The sequence below is a fragment of the Neovison vison genome, chromosome 5 (assembly GCF_020171115.1).
Source record: "Neovison vison isolate M4711 chromosome 5, ASM_NN_V1, whole genome shotgun sequence".
Lineage (NCBI taxonomy): Eukaryota > Metazoa > Chordata > Mammalia > Carnivora > Mustelidae > Neogale > Neogale vison.
The window spans coordinates 14862058-14887407 of NC_058095.1; the positions used below are offsets into that span (position 1 = coordinate 14862058).

Sequence of the window (25350 nt, forward strand, 5' to 3'; positions counted from 1 at the left end):
GACAGTCCGCACGCATTCTACGTAACGGATGGCGGAGACTACGTGAAGAGTGGCTTAGCGTGACTGAGCTACCTGGTTCGGCTGCGTCCTAGAGAGATCGAGGGCAGTAAAATCGCGGCGACCGCTTAAGTGGCAGCCGGTCCTAGAAGCGGCGGCTGCAGGAGCACTGGGCCGGGTTCTAGCCGCAGTTCAGGTACGAAACGGGCCATGACGCGTTAGTCGGTGGGGCCCAGCCAGGCGGAGCAGTGACTTTTAAGTTGCGGGGCCTAGCCAGGTCCCGTTTCCCACCCAGCCCCACTAAGTCAGGCCCGGGGTGACATGGATCGCGCCTTCTCACCTCTCCTGGCCTTCTTTAAAATGGAAAACAAACTTCGTCCACCCCAAGGCCCATTTTCTCTTGGTCTTCGGGGTTGGGGTGATTTTGACGTTTTTGAGAACTTGCCTGCAGAGCTACGGGCAAATGCCAGCTAGAAGGGCAAAGTTACAGGAAGCTACAGGGTGCAACAGGAAGAATGGAGTATAACCGTTAGGATGAATTGATTCTCCATGGTGGGAAAGACTAGACCCCAGTGGCTTAACAGAAGCAACAACCTCTGGCTGGTTTTCTCTGAAGGTTTCTGACATGAGTCCGTTTGTATCCGAGGGGTGTAAGGAGACAGGGAAATGTCTACATGTTTTTCAAAAGTCTGGTAGTCTGGTAGTTGTCAGAAAGGCCTAATTTAAAATGACAAGTGGACGCGTGGGTGGCTCAGTGTGTTAAGCGGCTGCCTTCTGCTCAGGTCAGGATCCCAGCATCCTGGGATAGAGTCCCACATTGGGCTCCTTGCTCAGCAGGGAGCCTGCTTATCTCTCTGCCTGCCTGTGCGCTCGCTCTCTCTCTGACAAATAAATCTTTAAAAAAATAATAAAACGACAAAAAGGAATGATTTCCCCCACTTATTCCTCTTCAGGTTTTTAAGTACAGACCCAGTTACCCAGAGACCACCCAGTGAGCTAGGGAGATAACTAAATCAGACCTGTTAGTGCTTGTGTTCCCTGCCCCAGGACTCTCAAGACTGGGAGGCCTGGCAGGGAGTTGTGCCTTTGGAAAATGAGATGACAGGTGCAGCAGAGAAACTTCTCAGAAGGAAGGCCAAGATATAAGTGGCTTGGATAACTTTAACCCAAATAACCTTGAAGAAGCCGTGTTACAGTGCTGAGTTATCTTAGAAATGTTTCTATGGGGGCGCCTAGGTGGCTCAGTGGGTTAAAGCCTCTGCTTTCGGCTCAGGTCATGATCCCAGGGTCCTGGGATCGAGCCCCATATAGGGCTCTCTGCTCAACAGGGAGCCTGCTTCCTCCTATCTCTCTCTCTCTGCCTCTCTGCCTACTTGTGATCTCTGTCAAATAAATAAATCTTTAAAAAAAAAATAATGTTTCTATGATGTGAACATTCTAACTGGAAGTTATGATTGAAATGATGACTTTTTGGCAGTTATTCAAGTTGTCTGTGCCAATGTTAATCTTTATTTGCTTCTATTTGAAAAAGTATAAGATTGAGATTTGGACAGGGAAGCTCTAAGAATTAAGTTTTTTAAATCTTAAAGGGTGTTCATAGGCACAGGCCTTGAAGGAAGTAAGGAGAAATAATATTTATTGAATGCCTTTTATATGCCGGGCACATATCTCCTGTAATACCAGCTACCTCCTTTTGAGGCAAATAGTGAATAGGTATGTGGGGAACAGGGAATTTTAAGTAATTAGTACAAGATCATATGGCTTGTAAATGGTACTGCTTATGTTTTAAAGCAAATGTAACTCAACCAAAGTATGTGCTCTTTTTCACATTTCTTCCATTTTTAACTATAATAAACGATTATTAAAGGAACTAGAGATATTTGGAGACATATCACAAACCTCTTTAAGGTTACTGTTAACCTGGTGCTAACCTCCAAGACCAGATATTGGAAAGGCTATGCCGTTGGCCTGTCCTTTGTGGCATTTCTCACATTATTTGTGCCTTTCAAATTTTATTAATTTCGTTTACTTTTAAGTATATTTTTTTCTTTCATTTTTAGATTTATTTACTTATTTGAGAGAGAGAGAGCATGAGCACGGGGCGGGGCAGGGGGAGAAGCAGACTCCCCACTGAGCAGGGAGCCCAGTCCCTTGAACCATGACCTGAGCAAAAGGCAGACACTTAACCAACTGAGCCACCTAGGTGCCCCTAATTTTAAGTATATTTCTTTTCTTTTTTTAAAGATTTTATTTACTTATTTGACAGACAGAGATCACAAGTAGGCAGAGAGGGGAAGAGGAGAAGCAGGCTCCCCGCCAAGCAGAGAGCCCGATGTGGGGCTTGATCCCAGGACCCTGGGATCATGACCCGAGCAGAAGGCAGAGGCTTTAACCCACTGAGCCACACAGGCACCCCTATATTTCTTGATCAGCCATGGATTGCAAGGTATTGGGCAATAGCCTTTGATAGTGAACTGATTCCTTTAAGAGTCTACAGTGTTATAAATATGAGATACAGAATATTCACTATCCCAGAGCACCTTGAAAGAGTAGTGCTCACTCCCTTTACCACCCATTCACCTCACTCAATCCCTGCATTCTGCCTTCCATCTTGACCACTTCCTTACAATTGCCAATAATGATTTTGTTACAAGTATTTGGAAATTTCTGGTCCATATTTTGCTTGAACTTTCTGCAGCAACTGAAACTGAGTTCTTTTCCATCTTAGAAATATGCTTCTCCTTTGACTTCTATAATACCACTTTGACAAGAGTCCCTTTTTTTTTTCTTTCTCTTTTTTCATTTTTTTTCTTTGTGATGGGAACTTTTTAAACATCTACTCTTTTTTAAAAATTTTTAAAAAAATATTATATTTATTTGACAGAGAGAGAGACAGTACAAGCATACAGAGCGTCAGGCAGCGGGAGAGGGATAAGCATGCTCCCCGCCAAGCAGAAACCCTGACACGGGACTCCATCCCAGGACCCTGAGCTCATGACCTGAGCCAAAGGCAGACCCTTAACTGACTGAGCCACCCAGGTGCCCCCCCTTTTTTTTTCTAACCATTCCTTCTTAGTTTCCCATTCCAGTTCTTCCCATTATGCCCACCTCTTAGCTGTTATTTGTTTCAAGAGTTTTGGTGTTTGTTTTTTAACCTAATTCTTAATACTCTCTGGGGAGCTCATTCTGGCATCATCTCTGTTTCCATCTTAGTTAGGCTTCTGTCCTGAACTCCAGACTTCTGTTTCAAACCACTTCCTTTTCTCCCTCTGTAAATAGGTAATAATTCCTTTTTATAGGGAGTTTGTGAAAATCAAGAGGTAAATGTTAATCATCTAACATACTACCTGAAAACACTCCAAACTTTTCAACAGGTACTAAATTTAATTTATCCCCCCCCCCAATTTTCCTCCTTTGTTCTTTATCTCAAAGATGACTTTGTTCAGTTATGATTTAAGCCAAAACTTAGAATCACCCAGATCTTCCTTTCCCACATTCCTATATCCAGTCACTTTATGCTGACCAGTATAATTCTTAGTATTTGTCAAGTTGTTTTCCTGTTCATCCCCAATAGCATTGCCAGTTCAGTCTTGTTTTATCTCTTACCTAACTATCTCAGCCACTTTTAGTTTTCCTGCCTCAGGTACATTCCACCTGAAACCCAGTTCACCTTACATATGAGCTATCAGGGTTAATTTGCAAATCTGAAAGTGCCATTCTCCTACCTAAACTCTTAGTTGATTCTAAGCACCCAAACTTCTTCATGTGGTATTTAAGTAAGGATCGCATGATCTGGCTCTTGCTTGCCTTCCTAGCCTAATTTCCCTGACTTGGGTCTATAAACCCAATGCTCCATTTTACCAGACTTCTAAGATACCAGGGCTCTGTGCTATAGCTATCCCATAGTCTGCAGCACCTCTTCTTGAGCACAGGAACCATGCTTTAATTTTTTTTTTTTTTTTTTTTTAAAGATTTCATTTGGGGCACCTGGGTGGCTCAGTGGGTTAATAAGCCTCTACCTTCGACTCAGGTCATGCTCTCAGTGTCCTGGATCTAGGACTCTCTGCTCAGTGGGGAGCCTGTTTCCCCTCTCTCTCTGCCTCCCTCTCTGCCTACTTGTGATCTTTCTCTCTGTCAAATAAATAAATTAAAATCTTCAAAAAAAAAAGATTTTATTTATGTGTGAGAGAGAGAGTGTGCATGTGCGCATAAGCAGGAGGAGTGCCAGGCAGAGGGGGATGCAAGCTCCCCGCTGAGCAAGGAGCCAGATGTGGTACTCAATCCGAGGACTCTGGATCATGACCTGAGCCAAAGGCAGATGCTTAACCAACTGAGTCACCCAGGTATCCCTTATTTTTTTAAAGAACTTTTTACAAAAGCACATCATAGAAAAATTAAGAAGTAAAGGCAAAATGCCCATTATCTTACCATACAAAATAACTACTATGATACACATCCTTCTAAACCTTTTTGTTTTTGTGTATTTGCTTCTAAAACAAGAGGTGTTCTTAATTCATTTGTAACAATTTTTAATGGACAGAAAATAAATTTGTTTTTTGTATGTACCCACAGTTTAACCCCACAGTTTCAGATTTTTTACTATCACAAGTAATACTTTCAGTAACACATCTTGAAGCTAAAGTATCATGCAAATTTATGATATTTTCCTTCTGTTGGCATAGTATTTGATGTGATGATGTGTTCAGTGAGGGTACATTTGATTAGATATAGTAGGATCATCTTATGGAAAGCAGCGAGAGCCAGAAGAGTTTATAATACTCTGTAGGAATTGGTTAGCCTTTCATGGTTATTGAATTCTTACGTAACAAATGTTGTGTTTTAGAAAGGCAGTGTGTTTTTTTTGGGAAGAGAAGTAGGGAATACGGAGAGAATTGAGATGGGGAGACCATTTAGGATAACACCGATTCTTCAGCAGGTGTTGATAACTTGGATTGTCATGGTGTCTTTGGGAACCAAACAAGGAAATACAAGGATTTGATGTCTGATTAGATATGAAGGAGAAAAGGAAATGAGAAAGTAGATATCTTGCTCTTTTCGACAAGTAAAACTGGAAAAATGGGATTGATGTTAACATAGAGATAGAGAAATTTAGGTATCTGTTAATTTTGAGATGTTTGTAGGGCAGTGGTTAGCAGACTGTAGCCTGAAAGACAGACTGTCTTTGTATAGCGTATGAACTAAGAATGGTTTTTACATTTTTAAAGGGTTGTTTTAAAAAAGAACATGTAATGGAGAACAGTATGTTGTGCACAAAGCCTAAAATATTTATTATTTGACCCTATCCAGAAAAGTGTGTAGAGCACAGAAATGGACATGTCTGTTACACAATTGGTGCTATTATAAGGCTGGTGTTCAGATGAGAGGGGAGGACTAGAAATACAGCCTAAATAGATTTGATGGTTTAACTCTAAGTACTCTTCAAACTCTAGATCACATGTACTCCCTTTTTTGGGTAATGTCTTAACCTGTTTGGTATGATGATTTCATTGTCATCTATGTTTTCATATCATTTGGCACATTTTTGTCACAGATCGGATTTCATTATATTTGTTGGTTCGGAAACTTGTTTAGATCGTGGAATACCTAGTGTTCTTTTCAGAAAGCTGTGAAATGCTGATGTATTTAATTCCATCATGTACACTAGGAACAATTTTGTTAGAAAAAAAATACTACTTTAAGTGATGTGAAATCACAGCACTGGCTTACAGTTGAGAAGCAGGTTGAGAAGTGGTTCACAGTAGGGATTCTGGGGGAATAACTGGGATCAAATCATAGCTCTGTGCCACTTGGTATCTGTATTACTTAGCATCTCTGTGCTTCATTTTACTTATCTGTGAAATGGAGATGTTAATGCTACTTTTCTCAGAGGGTTGTTATGAGGATTAAGTTAGTGGCTTCTTATAAAGCCTTTAGGACAGGGCCTAGAACTTTTGTATCTTAAATGTTTGCTTTGATGATGATGATGTTCATATATCACACACAAAGTTGACCTAAGGATGAAAGTTTTTTTCTATTCACGAATGATTGCTAATAGATAAACAGTTACATTTTGTTCTTATTTCATTATACTACTTCCCACTTCCTAAATGCTTAGGATTAATACATAGTGTTAGTGGAAATCAACCTAAAGGAACATATGGGTGGCTCAGTCAGTTAAGCATCTGCCTTCAGCTCCAGTCATGATCCCAGGATCCTGGGATCAAGTCCCACATCGGGCTCCTTGCTGCGTGGGGAGCCTGCTTTTCTCTCTGCCTGTTTCTCCCCCTTCTTGTGCTCCTGCTCACTCTCTCTCTCTGACAAATAAATAAAATCTTTTAAAAAAAATCCATAAAAAATAACAACAATAATAAAAAAAAGAAACCAAAGAAATTAAATGACTTGTCCAAGATTTCACAGATAACTAGTGACATTGTCCAGACTAGAACCCAGTCCTCTTGCCCCTTACCTCAGTGCTCTTTATATAATGCTATCTGAAATGAATTATATTAAATTTTTAAAAGCAAGAGGGTCATAGATTTATTTTTTAACTATTTACAAAATTTGATTGGTATGTTTAGAAGAATGGCTGTCCGTTTAGGGTTTTGGTTTATTTTTTTAACTCATTTTTAGGTGCAATGAAAGCCTTCCTTGCTTTCTGTGTTGTCCTCTTGGTGTTCGGGAGTGTCTCTGAAGCCAAGTTTGATGATTTTGAGGATGAAGAAGACATAGTAGAATATGATGATAATGACTTTGCTGAATTCGAGGATGTCACAGAAGATTCTGTTACTGAAAATCCTCAGCGGGTGATAACAACGGAAGATGACGAAGACGAGACCACTGTGGAGTTAGAAGGGCAGGATGAAAACCAAGAAGGAGATTTTGAAGATACAGATACCCAGGTGAGGTTCTTTTTCTTGATTTTGGGAAAGTGGAACAATGGGAAGATTTGTAACTGGCACTTTCTCCAGACATTAAAAGTAACACCCAGATCTAAGGAGATCTTTACTCTCTGCTATCTTCACTTGTGTTCAGTAGGCGGAGTTCTTCTGGATGTTTTGTGGTGTGTTCCATCTTTTACATTGATAGAAGAATGAATTGTATTTTTCTTCTCTATGGAGACCCTGGTTGAAAGGGGTGGAGAATGGATCCTGTGTGTGGGTGGGAATTGTGTCAGTTCAAATGCATGGAGAGTTACCATTTGTTACAAATAGGGAGCATTTCTGTGTTCTGTGCTGCTACTTACATGTTTTGTTTTCCTCTACAAATGTTGCCTACAAAAATGAGATGCAATTGCTGGGCACCTTTGTAGGGGAAAACAGATTGTTCCTGCTTTTTGTAGGAGGGAGATACAGAGAGTGAGCCATATGATGATGAAGAATTTGAAGGTTATGAAGACAAACCAGATACTACTTCTAGCAAAAATAAAGACCCAATAACAATTGTTGATGTAGGTATACCGGATTCTGAATTCCAGACTAACCAACAAAATATCTGGCTGTTATTAATCGCAGAAATATAATTCGTGACATGTAGCTGGTGCTGATGTAATAGTGAGAATTTGACATCGAGTCTAATGATAAAACTCCACACCTAGAGAAGCAACCCCTATTTTTTTTTCTAGTCTTCTAGTTGTATTTATCAAGGAATGATGAAGAGACTGTAAACTGGGTTTATTTGGTTGGTAGGACTCAGAATCAAGTTAAATTTCCAGCTTTTCATTCCATTTGATTGTCCTAACATTTCCTTAAAGAATCTTTCCAAAAGCTAACCAAAATGGGCATATTTTTCAATGTATAACCATATTCAGCGACAGTTACCTAAATTATCCACTTCCCTTATTCCCCTTTATCCCATGAGTTAGACTCCATCCTTCAACCTCACCCAACATTAAGTGGAATGATTGTTCATCTTTAGGTGCCTGCACACCTCCAGAACAGTTGGGAGAGTTATTATCTAGAAATTTTGATGGTGACTGGTCTGCTCGCCTATATCATGAATTATATCATTGGGAAGAATAAAAACAGCCGTCTTGCTCAAGCCTGGTTTAATACTCACAGAGAGCTTTTGGAGAGCAACTTTACCTTAGTAGGTAAGTTAGGCTAATATAAATCCAGCTGCATGCCTGATCGCCACCTGGTAAGAACTGTTTTTTCTCCTCAATATAAGCATCTAACTGCTTTCATGCACTGCTGAAGAGGATGCTTTTTTTTCCTCTTAGGAAGGATTCCATTTTTATTAGGTCTCAAGTACTGAATTAATTGCATCTATGAAGTAATCTTCTAATTTTTCATTAATCAGTAATTGCCAGTTAGCAGTTATTGATTAACCTCTTCTGATTGGAATGAGATAATTAGTGCTATTAAAACAAGTTGATAGAAGTCTGCCTGGAAAAAAGGAATTTTGACATTTCAGGTATCTTGATAAATGCTTTCATTTCATCATTTAGAAATTAGAAATCCTTGGGGCACCTGGGTGGCTCAGTGGGTTAAGTGTTGCCTTTGGCTCAGGTCATGATCTCAAGGTCCTGGGATCAAGCCCTGCATCTGGCTCTGCTCACTGGGGAGCCTGCTTCCCCTCTCTCTCTGCCTACTTGTGATCTCTCTCTGTCAAATAAATAAATAAAATCTTAAAAAAAAAAAAAAAGAAATTAGAAATCCTTTAGAATTTCCTCACATTCTGGGAACTTTAGTTTTGGATCCACTGAAAAGGTATGCACTGAAGGACCTTAGAGGAAGCCCTGTACTTGGGTAGTGTAGGGAGTAAGCACCTCAGTTTGGCCTTTCACACATTGTTTACTTTTAGTAAGCAAGTAACCATCTCAGCTCTTCTGCTGACTGTTTCTGTGTTATGCTAGGTACTTTGCATACATTGTTTCTTATTTTTTTAATTTATTTTAATAAACATATGTATTTTTATCCCCAGGGGCACAGGTCTGTGGATGCCAGGTGTGCACATTTACAGCACTCATTGTAGCAAATACCCTCCCCAATGTCAATATCCCCACCACCCTCTCCCGTCCCCCCTCCCCCCAGCAACCCTCAGTCTGTTTTTTGAGATTGAGTCTTTCGATCCCATCTTCTTTCATTTTTTTCTTTTCCTACCCCCCAAACCCCCCACATTGCATCTCCACTTCCTCATATCAGGGAGATCATATATATGATAGTTCTCTTTCTCCGATTGACTTATTTCACTAAGCATAATACCCTCTAGTTCTACCCACGTTGTCACAAGTGGCAAGATTTCATTTCTTTTGATGGCTGCATAGTATTCCCTTGTATATATATATACCACATCATCTTTATCCATTCATCTGTTGATGAACATCTAGGTTCTTTCCATAGTTTGGCTATTGTGGACATTGCTGCTATAAACATTCAGGTGCACGTGCCCCTTCAGAGCACCACGTTTGTATCTTTAGGATATATACCCAGTAGTGCAATTGCTGGGTCATAGGGTAGCTCTATTTTCACGTTTTTGGGGAAGCTTCACACTGTTTTCCAGAGTGGTTGCACCAGCTTGCATTCCCACCAACAGTGTAGGAGGGTTCCCCTCTCTCCACATCCTCGCCAGCATCTGTCATTTCTTGACTTGTTAATTTTAGCCATTCTGACTGGTGTGAGGTGGTATCTCATTGTGGTTTTGATTTGTATTTCCTGATGCCGAGTGATGTGGAGCATTTTTTCATGTGTCTGTTGGCCATCTGGATGTCGTCTTTGCAGAAATGTCTGTTCCTGTCCTCTGCTCATTTCTTGATTGGATTATTTGTTCTTTGGGTGTTGAGTTTGCTAAACTCTTTATAGATTTTGGATACTAGCCCTTTATCTGGTATGTCGTTTGCAAATATCTTCTCCCATTCTGTCAGTTGTCTTTTGGTTTTGTTAACGGTTTCCTTTGCTGTGCAAAAGCTTTTGATCTTGATGAAATCCCATTAGTTCATTTTTGCCCTTGTTTCTGTTGCCTTTGGTGATGTTCCTAGGAAGAAGTTGCTGCGGTTGAGGTCAAAGAGGTTGCTGCCTGTGTTCTCCTCAAGGATTTTGATGGATTCCTTTCTCACATTGAGGCCCTTCATCCATTTTGAGTCTATTTTCGTGTGTGGTGTAAGGAAATAGTCCAGTTTCATTCTTCTGCATGTGGCTGTCCAATTTTCCGAGCACCATTTGTTGAAGAGGCTGTCTTTTTTCCATTGGACATTCCTTCCTGCTTTATCAAAGATTAGTTGACCATAGAGTTGAGAGTCTATTTCTGGGCTCTCTATTCTGTTCCGTTGATCTATGTGTCTGTTTTTGTGCCAGTACCATGCTGTCTTGATGATGACAGCTTTGTAATAGAGCTTGAAGTCCAGAATTGTGATGCCACCAACTTTGGCTTTCTTTTTCAATATTCCTTTGGCTATACAAGGTCTTTTCTGGTTCCATATAAATTTTAGGATTATTTCTTCCATTTCTTTGAAAAAAAAAGGGGAGGATTTTAATAAGGATTGCATTAAATGTGTAGATTGCTTTAGGTAGCATAGACATTTTCACAATATTTGTTCTTCCAATCCATGAGCATGGAACATTTTTCCATTTCTTTGTGTCTTCCTCAATTTCTTTCATGAGTACTTTTATAGTTTTCTGAGTATAGATTCTTTGCCTCTTTGGTTAGGTTTATTCCTAGGTATCTTATGGTTTTGGGTGCAATTGTAAATGGAATTGATTCCTTAATTTCTCTTTCTTCTGTCTTGTTGTTAGTGTAAAGAAATGCAACTGATTTCTGTGCATTGACTTTATATCCTGACACTTTACTGAATTCCTGTACAAGTTCTAGCAGTTTTGGAGTGGAGCCTTTTGGGTTTTCCACATAGAGTATCATATCATCTGCAAAGAGTGATAGTTTGACTTCTTCTTTGCTGATTTGGATGCCTTTAATTTCTTTTTGTTGTCTGATTGCTGAGGCTAGGACTTCTAGTACTATGTTGAATAGCAGTGATGATGACGGACATCCCTGCTGTGTTCCTGACCTTAATGGAAAAGCTTTCAGTTTTTCTCCATTGAGAATGATATTTGCAGTGGGTTTTTCACAGATGGCTTTGATAATATTGAGGTATGTGCCCTCTATCCCTACACTTTGAAAAGTTTTAATCAGGAAGGGATGCTGCACTTTGTCGAGTGCTTTTTCAGCATCTATTGAGAGTATCATATGATTCTTGTTCTTTCTTTTATTAATGTATTGTATCACATTGATTGATTTGCGGATGTTGAACCAACCTTGCAGCCCTGGAATAAATCCCACTTGGTTGTGGTGAATAATCCTTTTGATGTACTGTTGGATCCTATTGGCCAGTATTTTGGTGAGAATTTTCGCATCTGTGTTCATCAAGGATATTGGTCTGTAATTCTTTTTTGATGGATCCTTGTCTGGTTTTGGGATCAAGGTGATGCTGGCCTCATAAAATGAGTTTGGAAGTTTTCCTTCCATTTCTATTTTTTGGAACAGTTTCAGGAGAATAGGATTAATTCTTCTTTAAATGTTTGGTAGAATTCCCCTGGGAAGCCATCTGGCCCTGGACTTTTGTTTGTTTGGAGATTTTTTTTTTTTTTCCAATTTATTTATTTTCAGAAAAACAGTATTCATTATTTTTTCAACACACCCAGTGCTCCATGCAAGCTGTGCCCTCTATAATACCCACCACCTGGTACCCCAACCTCCCACCCCCCCGCCACTTCAAACCCCTCAGATTGTTTTTCAGAGTCCATAGTCTCTCATGGTTCATCTCCCCTTCCAATTTACCCAAAAGCACATACCCTCCCCAATGTCCATAACCCTACCCTCCTTCTCCCAACCCCCCTCCCTCCAGCAACCCACAGTTTGTTTCGTGAGATTAAGAGTCACTTATGGTTTGTCTGGATTCTTCTCCTACCCACTTAAGCCCCCAAGTTGCATCACCACTTCCTCATATCAGGGAGATCATATGATATTTGTCCTGTTTGGACATTTTTGATGACTGTTTCAATCTCCTTACTGGTTATGGGTCTGTTCAGGTTTTCTATTTCTTCCTGGTTCAGTTGTGGTAGTTTATATGTCTCTAGAATGTATCCATTTCTTCCAGATTGTCGAATTTGTTGGCATAGAGTTGTTCATAGTATGTTCTTATAATTGTTTGTATTTCTTTGGTGTTGGTTGTGATCTCTCCTCTTTTATTCATGATTTTATTTATTTGGGTCCTTTCTCTTTTCTTTTTGATACGTCTGGCCAGGGGTTTGTCATTCTTACTAATTCTTTCAAAGAACCAGCTCCTACTTTCATTAATTTGTTCTATTGTTTTTTTAGTTTCTATTTCATTGATTTCTCCTCTGATCTTTATTTCTCTTCTCCTGCTGGGTTTAGGCTTTCTTTGTTGTCCTTTCTCCAACTCCTTTAGGTGTAGGGTTAGGTTGTGTATTTGAGACCTTTCTTGTTTCTTGAGAAAGGCTTCTTCCGCTGTATATTTTCCTCTCAGGACTGCCTTTGTTGTGTCCCACAGATTTTGAACTGTTGTGTTTTCATTATCATTTGTTTCCATGAATTTTTTCAATTCTTCTTTAATTTCCTGGTTGACCCGTTCATTCTTTAGAAGGATGCTGTTTAGTCTCCATGTATTTGGGTTCTTTCCAAATTTCCTCTTGTGATTGAGTTCTAGCTTCAGAGCATTGTGGTCTGAAAATATGCAGGGAATGAGCCCAATCTTTTGATACTGGTTGAGACCTGATTTATGACCCAGGATGTGGTCTATTCTGGAGAATGTTCCATGTGCACTAGAGAAGAATGTGTATTCTGTTATTTTGGGATGAAATGTTCTGAATATATCTGTGATGTCCATTGGTCCAGTGTGTCATTTAAGGCCTTTATTTCCTTGTTGATCTTTTGCTTAGATGATGTTTCCATTTCAGTGAGTGGAAAGTCCCCTACTATTACTGTATTGTTGTCGATGTATTTCTTTGATTTTGTTATTAATTGGTTTATATAGTTGGCTGCTCCCATGTTAGGGGCATAGATATTTAAAATTGTTAGGTCTTCTTGTTGGACAGACCCTTTGAGTATGATATAGTGTCCTTCGTCATCTCTTATTATAGTCTTTGGCTTAAAATCTAATTGATCTATATAAGGATCAGCTTTCTGATCAGATATATATATCTGATATAATATATCAGCTTTCTTCTGATGTCCATTAGCATGGTGCATTGTTTTCCACCCCCTCACTTTAAATCTGGAGGTGTCTTCAGGTCTAAAATGAGTTTCTTATAGGCAGCATATTGATGGGTTTGTTTTTTTATCCATTCTGAAACCCTGTGTTTTTTGATTGGGGCATTTAGCCCATTAACATTCAGGGTACCTATTGAGAGATATGAATTTAGTGCTATTATATTGCCTGTAAGGTGACTGTTACTGTATATTGTCTCTGTTTCTTTCTGATCTTCTACTTTTAGGTTCTCTCTTTGTTTAGAGGACCCCTTTCAATATTTCCTATAGAGCTGGTTTGGTGTTTGCAAAGTCTTTCAGTTTTTGTTTGTCCTGGAAGCTTTTTATCTCTCCTTCTATTTTCAACAATAGCCTAGCTGGATATAGTATTCTTGGCTGCATGTTTTTCTCGTTTAGTGCTCTGAATATATCATGCCAGTTCTTTCTGGCCTGCCAGGTCTCTGTGGATAGGGCCACTGCCAATCTAACGTTTTTACCCTTGTATGTTACAGACTTTTTTTCCTGGGCTGCTTTCAGGATTTTCTCTTTGTCACTAAGACTTGTAAATTTTACTATCAGGTGACGGGGTGTGGACCTATTTTAATTGATTTTGAGGGGCGTTCTTTGCATCTCCTGGATTTTGATATTTGCTCCCTTTGCCATATTAGGGAAATTCTCACAATAATTCTTCAATAATTCACAATATACCTTCCGCTCCCCTCTCTCTTTCTTCTTCTTCTGGAATCCCAATAATTCTAATGTTGTGTTGTCTTATGGTGTCACTTATCTCTCGAATTCTCTCCTCGTGGTCCAGTATTTGTTTGTCTCTCTTTGCTCAGCTTCCTTATTCACTGTCATTTGGTCTTCTATGTCACTAATTCTTTCTTCTGCCTCATTTATCCTAGCAGTAAGAGCTTCCATTTTTGATTGCACCTCATTAATAGCTTTTTTGATTTAAACTTGGTTAGATTTTAGTTATTTTATTTCTCCAGAAAGGGCTTTTATCTCACCAGAGAGGGTTTCTCTAATATCTTCTATGCCTTTTTCGAGCCCAGCTAGAACCTTGAGAATTGTCATTCTGAACTCTAGATCTGTCACATTACCAATGTCCGTATTGATTAGGTCCGCAGCCTTCGGTATTGCCTCTTGTTCTTTTTTTTGTGGTGAGTTTTTCTGCCATGTCATTTTGTCCAGAAAAGATTTGCTTTCTCCTCCTCTGGAATTCCGCTGTTCTCCTTGGTAGGTCAAGTTGGTCTTGGCTGGGTTTCTTGTTGATCTTCTGGGGAAGGGGCCTGTTGTGGTGATTCTCAAGTGTCTTTGCCGAGGCGGAATTGCCCCACCCTTACCAGGGGCCAGGCTAAGTAAACTGCTCAGGTTTGCTTTCAGGAGCTTTTGTTCCCTGAACGCTTTCCCGTAGAGTTCCAGAGGACGGGAATGAAAATGGTGGCCTTCCAGTCTCTGGCCCAGAGGAACCAAGAGCTCCGGGTCCCGCTCCTCAGTGCGCCCTCAGAGAAGAGCACCCAATCGTTCCCATCTCCTTGGCCTCTGGCAGCGCTTGGAGAAAAGTGCTCAATGGCTCGCGCTTGTCGATTCTGTCTCCCTGGCCTCCAGCCGCGGGCTTGGAGAAAAGTGCTTAGTCACTCTGTCTCCCTGGCCTCTGGCTGTGCTCCGAACTTACCCAGCCTGTGCCGGGTTCAAGGTAACCCCGAGCTGAGAGCTCACTCCTCAGCTTTGTCGCTATAGCCGGCTTCCCCGCTCTAATACCTGCAAGCTCTGCGACACTCAGACACGCCCGGTCCTTCTGTGACCCTGCGGGACCTGGGGTTATGCTGACCCCGCGTGGACTTCCCTACGATTTAGCCTCTGGAGCGATGTCCCTCCGTGGAGCAGACTTTTAAAAGTCCTGATTTTGTACTCCATTGCTCTGCCGCTTGCCCGGAGCCAGCCCCCTTCCCCCGTGGTCTATCTTCCCGTCACTTTGGATTCACTTCTCCACAGGTCCTACCTTTCAGAAAGTGATCGATTTTCTGTTTCTAGAATTGTTGCTCTTCTTCTCTTCGATTTCCCATTGGAGTTGTAGGTGTTCACAATGGTTAGATAAGCTGTCTAGCTGATCTGCTACCTGATATCGTCTCAGCCTGCTACTTCTCTGCCATCTTGACTCCTCCCCCATTGTTTCTTACTTAATCTTTGCAACAATACTCTCAGTTGGATATGTTCTATTTTCTTAAGGAGGAACAAAAGTCCAGAAGTATTAAAATTTGTCTAAGCTATTAAATTGCAACCATGATATTAGAACCTAGTCTGCCTGCTTTTAGTGTCCATGCTTGCTCTCTCCACTGTACCAAAGTATTTCAGGGTCATTTTTGACTTGGAAATTAGGGGAAAAAATGAACAGCCTTTAATGCCTTCCACTACCCCTTATGTTTTCATTTGGTGTATTGGTCTGCTTTACCTTGTGTCATTGAACAATTTCTTTTATACACTTAAAGAATTAAATGAAGGAAGAAATGATTGGTTCTCGATCTAAAATACAACTCTTAATAGCACTATTACCATGTTGCTGTTGGAAAACTAAACTTGGTTAAAGTTAATCCATAGGAGACATAGGAGGGAACGATGAATAGTTCTTATTAATGGTATTTTTTTATTCACTGCAAAGGAGTTTTATCTAACCTTTGATAGAGACATTTAAACTGACTTTGCTCCATTTTGTATCTACTTTTGAGAAATTTATATTCCAAACTAATCATCATTATCTACAAGTAATACTAGTAGAGTCCATGATTATTTTTTTTAAGATTACATTTTTCAGTAATCTCTACACCCAACGTGGGGCTTGAACACACAGTCTGGAGTTCAAGAGTCCCATGCTCTACTAACTCAACTAGCCAGGCACCCCTAGAGTCCATAGTTTTTTGATGGAGACAAAGAGTATTAAAAGCAATGATGACCATCTATTGTATGTCCAAAGGAGAGTTCTGTAAGATAGTAAAGCCCCCACATTTTCAGCAGATCACATTAAGTGGTTTTACCCCCAGGGGATGATGGAACTAACAAAGAAGCCACAAGCACAGGAAAGCTGAACCAGGAGAATGAGCATATCTATAACCTGTGGTGTTCTGGTCGAGTGTGCTGTGAAGGGATGCTTATCCAGCTGAGAGTAAGTATGGAATTTCTGATACAATGTGTATCTTCCTTAATTGTTTTCCAGTGTGATTCCAAATCCAAATTCACTATCTCATCCTTTCTTTTTTAGCTAAAAATAAAATAGAAAAATCATCTTTCTACTAATTGGCAAATGTAGATTATATTTCTTAAAATATTCGATTCTCCCTTCATGGTCTTTTCTTTACAGTAAAATAAAGTTGCATCTATTCTTTTGTTTTTTCAGTTCCTCAAGAGACAAGATTTATTGAATGTCCTGGCCCGGATGATGAGACCAGTGAGTGATCAAGTGGTATGTATTCTACCTGCTGGTTTTCTCTGTACAGATTAAATTCTTAACTTCTTAGAGCTTATTCCATTCCTGGATGAATTCTGTTTGAATTTGAAGCAACTTGGGTCCCTTGTCGAAAATCGACCCTTTTCTGTTTAGATGGCTTATCTTCTACTTAGTGTGCCAACCATGGAGAGTAGGGAACATGCATTTTTTTGTAGGGAAGGAGATAATACTCTATCACTAGGTAAATTCGCTGAATCAGCCTGGATGATGGAGGGGAAAATAGTTGTCACAGTTTGCTCTCACTTCTCACTCTGTGCCTCGTGAATGCTTTTATCTTTGACAGTAAGGTGGGTTTCTTAAATATTTTTTGTTTCAAGTAATACATCTTGGGCTGAATAAGTTCAAATCATGATCTGGGACCTTATTGTTTTGTGTATCTTCTTCCCTTTATTTGTATCAACAGGTTAATCTGCAAACTGTATCCTTTGCCAGAAATGCCAAATCCGCCCCCTTTCATTCATTCAACAAATAATTGTGCTGGTTCCCACTGCTATGAGAAACCAAAATATACTGAAAAATATAGTTTCTTTTATATAAACTAGAAGAAAAGAGATGTCTGCATATGTGTCAAAATACAAAGTAGTATTTGGTTAACAAATACTGTATTAGTCATATGATTAGATACTTAGAAATGTCATTAGATCAAAACTCGTGTTATTTTAAAGGCCTCATTTTTAGTTGCAAATCTGTATCTTTTGCTTATTTTAATTTTTCTAATATGGCCACTGATGGTTGGTTTAATCCACTAATTTTTAAAGCCTCAACAGTTGAGAGTCCTCTGTCATTCTTTCTCCTACTAGATACCGTCTTATTAGGTAGGAAACGAGATTTTGATGCCTCTTCAGCTATCCTTTTGTGGAAATTACTCTTTAGAGTGTTGTTTTAATCATTTTCAGTTCTTTCTTGAAGTAGATTTAGTATCTTTTCTTGAGTCAGCCATTGTTTTATCTCTTATTTTTTCTGCAAAGATAAACAGCCTCAACAAACACGATTCTCTGTATTTTTTAGTCCTTTTTCTGGGTTTTGTTTAGGTGTTTTGTGTAATTTCTGCTCAGTGATGAAAGAGCAGAAAACCTTTCCTTTTAGAGCTGCCATCTTTCCAGGTCTTTGTTATATTTCCCTACTTTAACACTTCCCTCTATATACTGGTAATTTTTGACCCAGACATTTTAAGATATAGTTAGGAGGACAAATAGAGCTATGTTTTATCATACCAGACTCTTGAGGTTTGTAACTTTATCTCACTGGTCCAGTGCGGTATATTCAAAACTGTTTATCTGTGGTGTTTTCCAACACGAAGAGCCAGTTCTCCGGTTGTCCAGATACCAGCTGTGTGTCCAACAATTCAGTTCAATTCACATTTGACTTGGAGTTAGGGCCAGATTCCACAGGTTAAAGTCTCAGTTCCATAAGACTGTTCACACTTCAGATGCCACTTGCAGGTCCCAGGCAAGTCTTGTACTTCTGAGATTACTTGGCTATAAATCAAGAGTTCCCATGGCCCTTCTTTGAGGTCCAGTAGTTTGTTAGAATGGCTCCGAGAACTCAGGAAAACATTTTTATTGACAGGGTACAATTCAGGAATAGCCAAATGGAAGAGAGGCAAGTTATGGGAGTGGGGGTAGTATGCAGAGGGCTTCCAGGCCCTCTCTGGATACACTGCCCTCCCAGCAAGTCCAAATGTTCAGCAACTTGAATTTTGAGAGCTTGGGGTCCTCTTCTTAAGGTCATTCATGTTGTTGACAGAAGTCAGCTCCCCATGGTTTTAAGTCCCCATTTTCTTACTGTTGCCAAGTGGAAACTATTCAGCTCCTAGAGACCATTCTGAAGTCTTTGCCACATGATCTCCATCCCCCACCCACACCCAGAAGCCCTTTCCCAATTCAACTCTTTTCTTCAACTAGGGCGCAGACCCTTTTGAGGGCTTACTTGATTAGGTCATTCCTAGATAAAGTCCCTTTTGACTAACTCAGTGTCATCTGCTCAGCAGCCTTCTGCCACATGACACAACATAATCACAGGAGTGATAGCCACTACACTCACAGCTTCCTCTCACATTCAAGGGGAGGATGTAGACACCAGGGGGTGGGACTCTCGGGGGTCATCATAGGACTCTGCCTATCACAGAACCTAACAGGTGGGTTTTGTTGTTGTTGTTTTTAAAGCAAATAAAAGTAACCATGAATGATGAAGACATGGATACCTATGTATTTGCTGTTGGCACTCGGAAAGCCTTGGTGCGACTACAGAAAGAGATGCAGGATCTGGTATGTCTCACTGTTTTCAACTCAAATACATGTAGAACTGTTCCTCCTTATTACATAGGCATTCAGCTCTAAAGCATAGGGTAATTAATTATATCATTTGACTTGTTAAGCGCCACTTTGAAATAGGTCAGAACATATTATCTTGAGGAAAAAAAGTTTGTGCATAATAAAATATCATGTCTTACCTTCAATTACTTCTTCCTCTAGAGTGAGTTTTGTAGTGACAAACCTAAGTCTGGAGCAAAGTATGGACTGCCAGATTCCTTGGCTATCCTGTCAGAGATGGGAGAAGTCACAGAAGGAATGATGGATACAAAGGTAAATGCAATAGAAGACCTACATTTGCAGACCATAGCAATGACAGGCGCTCCCCCTAAAAGCCACACTGCACAGCGTTCTTCATTTTATGACGTTGCTCCATTCCTTTCCCACACAAACATTAAAATACCTTCTTTAAGCAATAGATGAACTTGTCAAAAGAGTTTGCTTAGTCAAGTACTTCTCTCTGAATCAAGAGCAATTTATTCCTAGGATTGCTAATGGCTTTCATGTTTTTTTAAAAAGGACTATAGCATTGATCCTTATCACCATGTCATTTAGTCCATTGAAACCATTTTTTTCCTAGCTTCAGTTAGTGTAGAAGAGGATAAATGTATAGAGAACCATTTCTTTCTGTTGGTTATAGAATGGTAACAGCCAGCATATCTTAGCATCCAAAAGTATAGAGTAGCTCAAAGACATTTCTAATGTAAGTTCAAGGTGATGTGTTTATGAAGAGTCCCCTGAAATTATTTTAGGTTTTATCTTCATACATTCATTCTTGTTTAGAACATTATTTTGAGATATAATTTCAGCTGCTCACTAAGAAGAAATTTGATCATTGGTATGACTAAAGGTGCTATTTAGAGAGATCCCTTATCTAAATTTCATTTTTTAAAAGCTTTAACCTTAATGCTGTTGTGAAAAATCAGGGAGGATTAAGGAGTGACTATCATTATGAAAAAAGGGAAATGCATCAAACCCTACTTTAAAAAAATTTTTTTTTCTTTATTTCAGATGGTTCACTTTCTTACACACTATGCTGACAAGATTGAATCCGTTCATTTTTCAGACCAGTTCTCTGGTCCAAAAATTATGCAAGAGTACGTATGAGATAAAAAATACTGAAATTAACCATCCCCATTAGCTTTCTGTGTTGAAACACCTGCAAGGTGCTTCTGCAATTTACCTTAACAAATGAGTGAGGGAAGTTGTTGACAGGCTTTCTAAGCTTTCCTTCACTTTGACTGCATGTGTCATGAAGGTAACTGAAAACTTATGGGCGACAAAGAGATAAGCCCCCCGTTCGCAGTGTCGCCACATGGATGCACCAGCCACTCAGTGAGGTAGATGAGACTCTTACAGGTTGGCAGATACTAAAGAAAATGCAATTGCTAATCTCTTTGTCCTTTGTAGTCAAAGTTTTTTTTTCCCCCCTTTTTAATTTATGATACAAATCTGTGATTTTCCTTTATGTTTGACTGCAGATCTCTGCATTTTATTTCATGGCCTTTTTGGCTTTCTTCTTTGAATAGTTGGGTGATTATATTCTAGTATATTATCAGATGCTCTCAATGTGCAGAGATTCTGACTTCAGAGTAATATTATTTGAGTATTCATATTCAGAGCTTAAATTTGTTGCTTGAAATCACATCCTATCTCAGGAGCGCATACTTATTTAAGTTTTCCCTTGGTGTAGAATTGGTTCTGACCTAAATTTTTGGTTAAGGGTCTCTCTCTCACAATCTGTGGAGTTAAATACAGTTAAAAGCTAATCTGGATTTTATTTGTATGTCAGAATTATTCAGGACCTTATTCCTGTGGATAGTGTTGCATTCCTTGCCTTGCTTAATAACAACACTGTGGGCAAAGTATCACGTTGTGACATTCATGAAGCCTTGAATGTGTGAGGGGAGGAGGGAGGGTCGATAGTTAAAGATTGCAAAGGAATCTTTGGTGAGTCAGAACTAAATTATATATGCTATAGTAGATCATTTCTAAATTTATTCTGAGCCTGACTCAAAAATAAAGATGCTTCATTATAGGGAGATAGAGTAGGAGTTGGAAATAAAATATAAAAATCCTTCAAAATAAACAAAAATATTTTTAAAAATACAATCATCATACTTAAGTATAGGCTCATTTGGGCTCCCCAGGTGAGAGGAATAGATCCTGCCTAGAGAACAGCACTGGAGGTGTTCAGGTGTAGGATAAAGATCACTTGGGAATGCATCCATCAGATAAGACAAGTGGACCAGGGACCTGTAAAGCTCCTTCAGGCTCTGAGATTATATGTAACTGGGGATGCCAAGCCAAATACTGTGCTGATTATCTGCAGGAATCTGTTCATCTAAATGAATTGGGTGATAGACGTGACTGGGAAGTATCTCTCTTATGTTCTTTCTAAATAACCTTTCTTTTATGACAGGGAAGGTCAGCCTTTAAAGCTACCTGACACTAAGAGGACACTATTGTTTACATTTAATGGTAAGTGTTCTGTAGTCTTGCCCTTACAAGAGGATCTGTGAGAGGATCTTAAGGAGAATATTCTTCCTTTATGACAGCCATAAAAAGCTACATTAAAACCCGCCCCATGCCTGCCAGCTTGTTGGTTTTGGGGTTTCTTCAATAAGAGGTCCTTCTGTTTATTTTAATTTCTATTTTCTGCTGCTTTTTAGCTGCCTAAGACACTTGGAGAAAGGAGTCTATTAATATCAAAAAAAGGAGTTGGGGGGGATTAGTTAATTAATTAATTAATTAATTTTTAAAAAAAAAGAGTTGGGTGACCCAGAAGGATTAATGCTGCCATTAACTCAATAGGAAAATGGCTTTGTTTTCCAGTGCCTGGCTCAGGTAACACTTACCCAAAGGATATGGAGGCTTTGCTACCCTTGATGAACATGGTGATTTATTCTATTGATAAAGCCAAAAAGTTCCGACTCAACAGAGAAGTAAGACCCACAGCCTGTATTTTAAGTTGGCACCTTTTATTGTTGTTTTCCCACGGGGGGAGTCAGAGAGCAATGATTTCAGCGATTTTATCTTTGCTAGTTGACCTTAAAGTGCTAAATGGGAATAGTTTTATAAAAGTCCCTAAATGGGACTTGGTTCTGTTTGATTGAAATGGATTTCTTACAAATCGTCTTGTTTCTTGGGGAAAAGGGCAAACAGAAAGCAGATAAAAACCGAGCTCGAGTAGAAGAAAACTTCTTGAAGCTAACACACGTGCAAAGACAGGAAGCTGCACAGTCTCGGCGTGAGGAGAAGAAAAGAGCAGAGAAGGAGCGAATCATGAATGAGGAGGATCCTGAGAAACAGCGCAGGCTGGAGGTAAGACCGATGTTTCTTACCCTGCTTAATGGTAAAACTAGGGTTTAGAAGGGCACCTTCTAATTACGGTAACGTAATTACTCCTAATTATGCATCATTGACTGTAAAGGTAATTCTGTGTAGGAATGTACACAGGCTTAAAAGTTTAGCATTTTCTCTGCACTTGGGGCATTATTACTTAGTTGATAGCACTTATTAAGAACAATAAATAGGGACGCCTGGGTGGCGCAGTTGGTTGGACGACTGCCTCCGGCTCAGGGCGTGATCCTGGAGTCCCGGGATCGAGTCCCACATCAGGCTCCCAGCTCCATGGGGAGTTGGCTTCGCTCTCTGACCTTCTCCTCGCTCATTCTCTCTCTCACTGTCTCTCTCTCTCAAATAAATAAAATAAAATCTTTTAAAAAAAAAAAAAAAAAGAACAATAAATAATCCATCTTCCTCAAACCAGGTTAGATGAAGTCTGTGATCCTGGAGAATGATATAAATTATCCTTTCCCCAGCACAATCCCATTTTGAAAGTTCCACTCTCATCTTTCAAGCCAAACACTTAACTGAAAGAAATTAGGAATTTCAGGGCGCCTGGGTGGCTCAGTGGGTTGGGCCGCTGCCTTTGGCTCGGGTCATGATCTCAGGGTCCTGGGATCGAGGCCTGCATCGGGCTCTCTGCTCAGCGGGGAGCCTGCTTCCTCCTCTCTCTCTCTCTCTGCCTGCCTCTCTGCCTGCTTGTGATCTCTCTCTGTCAAATAAATAAATAAAATCTTTAAAAAAAAAAAAAAAAAAGAAATTAGGAATTTCAGTAGAAGCCAGCACATGTGCCCTGTGGTCTAATGCATCTTGTTTTATAAAATGTTTAATTTGATTATAGAATAGAGAATCCTAGTATTTTTTTTGTTTATATTTATGCACTGAAGTATTGTGCTCAGGTTTAATGTCTACACTTATAAGAAGAGATGAACCATTAATAGCCTAATTTCTGAACTGAAGTACACATCCTTGGCAGATAACATGTAAATGTTATGATGAAAGTTGGGTTAGTGGTCCCTGGGTATAGGAAAAATCAGAATAACAAAATTGCTTAAATGTAGTGTTTAGTTTCTTTCTAATTTGAGGTTTTAGTTACCGTTACTTCACTTTAAGCTAATTTTCATTAACCAGCATAGATATTAGCAGTTTTTATAACTGTCTTTTGGAAAGTTATAGACTATAGACTAGGTTTTTGAATAATATATGCAGTGTTCTAGTTTTGTTTTTTTCTATGTGTGCTTAGTGCTTAGTTTGGATTCCCTTTCTTTCTCTAGGAAGCTGCCTTGAGACGTGAGCAAAAGAAATTAGAGAAGAAGCAAATGAAAATGAAACAAATCAAAGTGAAAGCCATGTAGAATCATCATAGAGACCAGAGTCCTGATGCTACCTGTAAGCTCTGAATTCATGGGAAACCTAAAAAATACCAGTCCATTTCTCATCTTAAAGGCCAAACACTCCCAAGTGACTAAGAAATCCTTATTTCATCACCTGTTCTGGTTTTGGTTCGGAGTTATACAGAGGTTATAGAGGCAATGGAAGGACTCTGTTTCAGTAATTCTCTTCCAGATAACCAAATTATTTTGATTACTTTATAAAAGGAATGATATATGAATCTGTGTGGTTTTAAATACTTTTAAAATTATAACATGAATCATCAGTGCTTTTAGTGCTTTGATATTTGAAGAAATATCATGAAATTTATAGATACATAATTAGATTGTTGCTCTTTGTTTAAACTGGGTAGTTGCAAGGCTGTAAAGACTGACTCTAAACCAAGATTCCACAAATAACTATTGGAATTGCACAATACACATTGCTTGGTGTTTTCTTCTGTGTGTACATTAACTTTGTAAAACAGTAAAATTTAGAACACTATATGTGGTATTGAAATTTCAGGGACTCAAAACATAATGTAGTTCAGTGTATGTTTTGTAGGTGGGAGGTGCTGATGACAGTGTTAATAGGGTTTAGGATATTTACACGTACATGGAAAATTCTAAGGATAGGTAGTACAGGAGCACAGTTTTTTCCTGAGCGGATACCATGAGCTAATGACAATGTGAATGCTGTATTTAAGTGGTTGTTCGTTTTCCTTGAGTAACAAATGCATGAAAAATTAACTGCTTCACCTAGATCAGATCAGTGGTCTGTGTGAAGTTACACATGTTGTTCCTTCTTGGTTGTTGCAAACTATTGGGTGTGTTCATAGAGAAGCTCTGTTCTCTGTGTTACGGCCGTGTCCCTTTGCTTTTCCTTCTGCTTTTATTTCTTTCACAGTTGAGGCTAGGTATATTGTTTCAAAGAAATAGCCATGAATATGCATAAATACACTTTTAAAAATGAGCTTTCCTAAACTATTGAGAGTTCTCTCTGCCTCTTGAGGAAGGAACTCTTGGGGGAGAGGCCCATCTATCTGCACGAGCATTTAGCTTGTTCAGATCTCTGCATTTTATAAATGCTTCCTACTTAAGAAAGCATTTTTTAAGTCACTGCTTGTACCAGGTAATTTTTGCTGGGGATGGGAAAAGGTTGGGTTTTTTGGTGGGAGAGGGGTGGGTGGATATTTTTTTGTTGATGCTTTATGTGCAGGTGTGTTCTGAGGCAATAACAAATTGCTGTGAAAGCAGTATGTGCTGCTGCCTTTGTAACTGCATGGAAACTTTTCACATGGATTTTTCTCTAAGTTAATGCAGAAATGTGTAAACTGGGAGTTGCAAATGTAATATTTTTTTTAACAGTTCATGAAATTAAGTTATTAAAATAACAAAATAACATAAGATCTAATTACTTTAATGCTATATAATTCTAGAATTAGCCTTGTTTTACGAAGTTTAAAATACATTTTAGAAATCAAAGTTGATATGCTTAGCTATCTTTTGATTATTAAAAGCTTTCTTAAAGTCCCACACATTTGGACCATGGCAGCTAATTTTGTAATTTAAGCATTCATATGAACTACCTATGGACATACATTAAACTAATTGACAAAAA

General features: G+C 39.2%; 1 protein-coding gene across 1 annotated transcript; it reads left to right on the forward strand.

Moving 5' to 3' along the window:
• Positions 1 to 4: 4 nt before the first annotated feature.
• Positions 5 to 25350, forward strand: CCDC47 (coiled-coil domain containing 47). Its single transcript, XM_044247647.1, has 13 exons — positions 5 to 193; positions 6628 to 6896; positions 7337 to 7444; positions 7912 to 8086; positions 16236 to 16357; positions 16589 to 16654; positions 18865 to 18966; positions 19174 to 19284; positions 20023 to 20108; positions 21434 to 21492; positions 21847 to 21956; positions 22168 to 22335; positions 23634 to 25350. The coding sequence occupies exons 2-13, from the start codon at positions 6633 to 6635 to the stop codon at positions 23712 to 23714; spliced, it is 1452 nt and encodes a 483-aa protein (XP_044103582.1). The 5' UTR covers positions 5 to 193; positions 6628 to 6632; the 3' UTR covers positions 23715 to 25350.

Excerpts from the sequence above, each read along its gene's own strand:
- CCDC47 (XM_044247647.1), top strand. The coding sequence starts at position 6,633 with ATGAAAGCCTTCCTTGCTTTCTGTGTTGTCCTCTTGGTGTTCGGGAGT. Across the intron at positions 21,493-21,846 it reads ACTATTGTTTACATTTAATG|TGCCTGGCTCAGGTAACACT; the intron begins GTAAGTGTTCTG and ends TTTGTTTTCCAG. Across the intron at positions 21,957-22,167 it reads AGTTCCGACTCAACAGAGAA|GGCAAACAGAAAGCAGATAA; the intron begins GTAAGACCCACA and ends CTTGGGGAAAAG.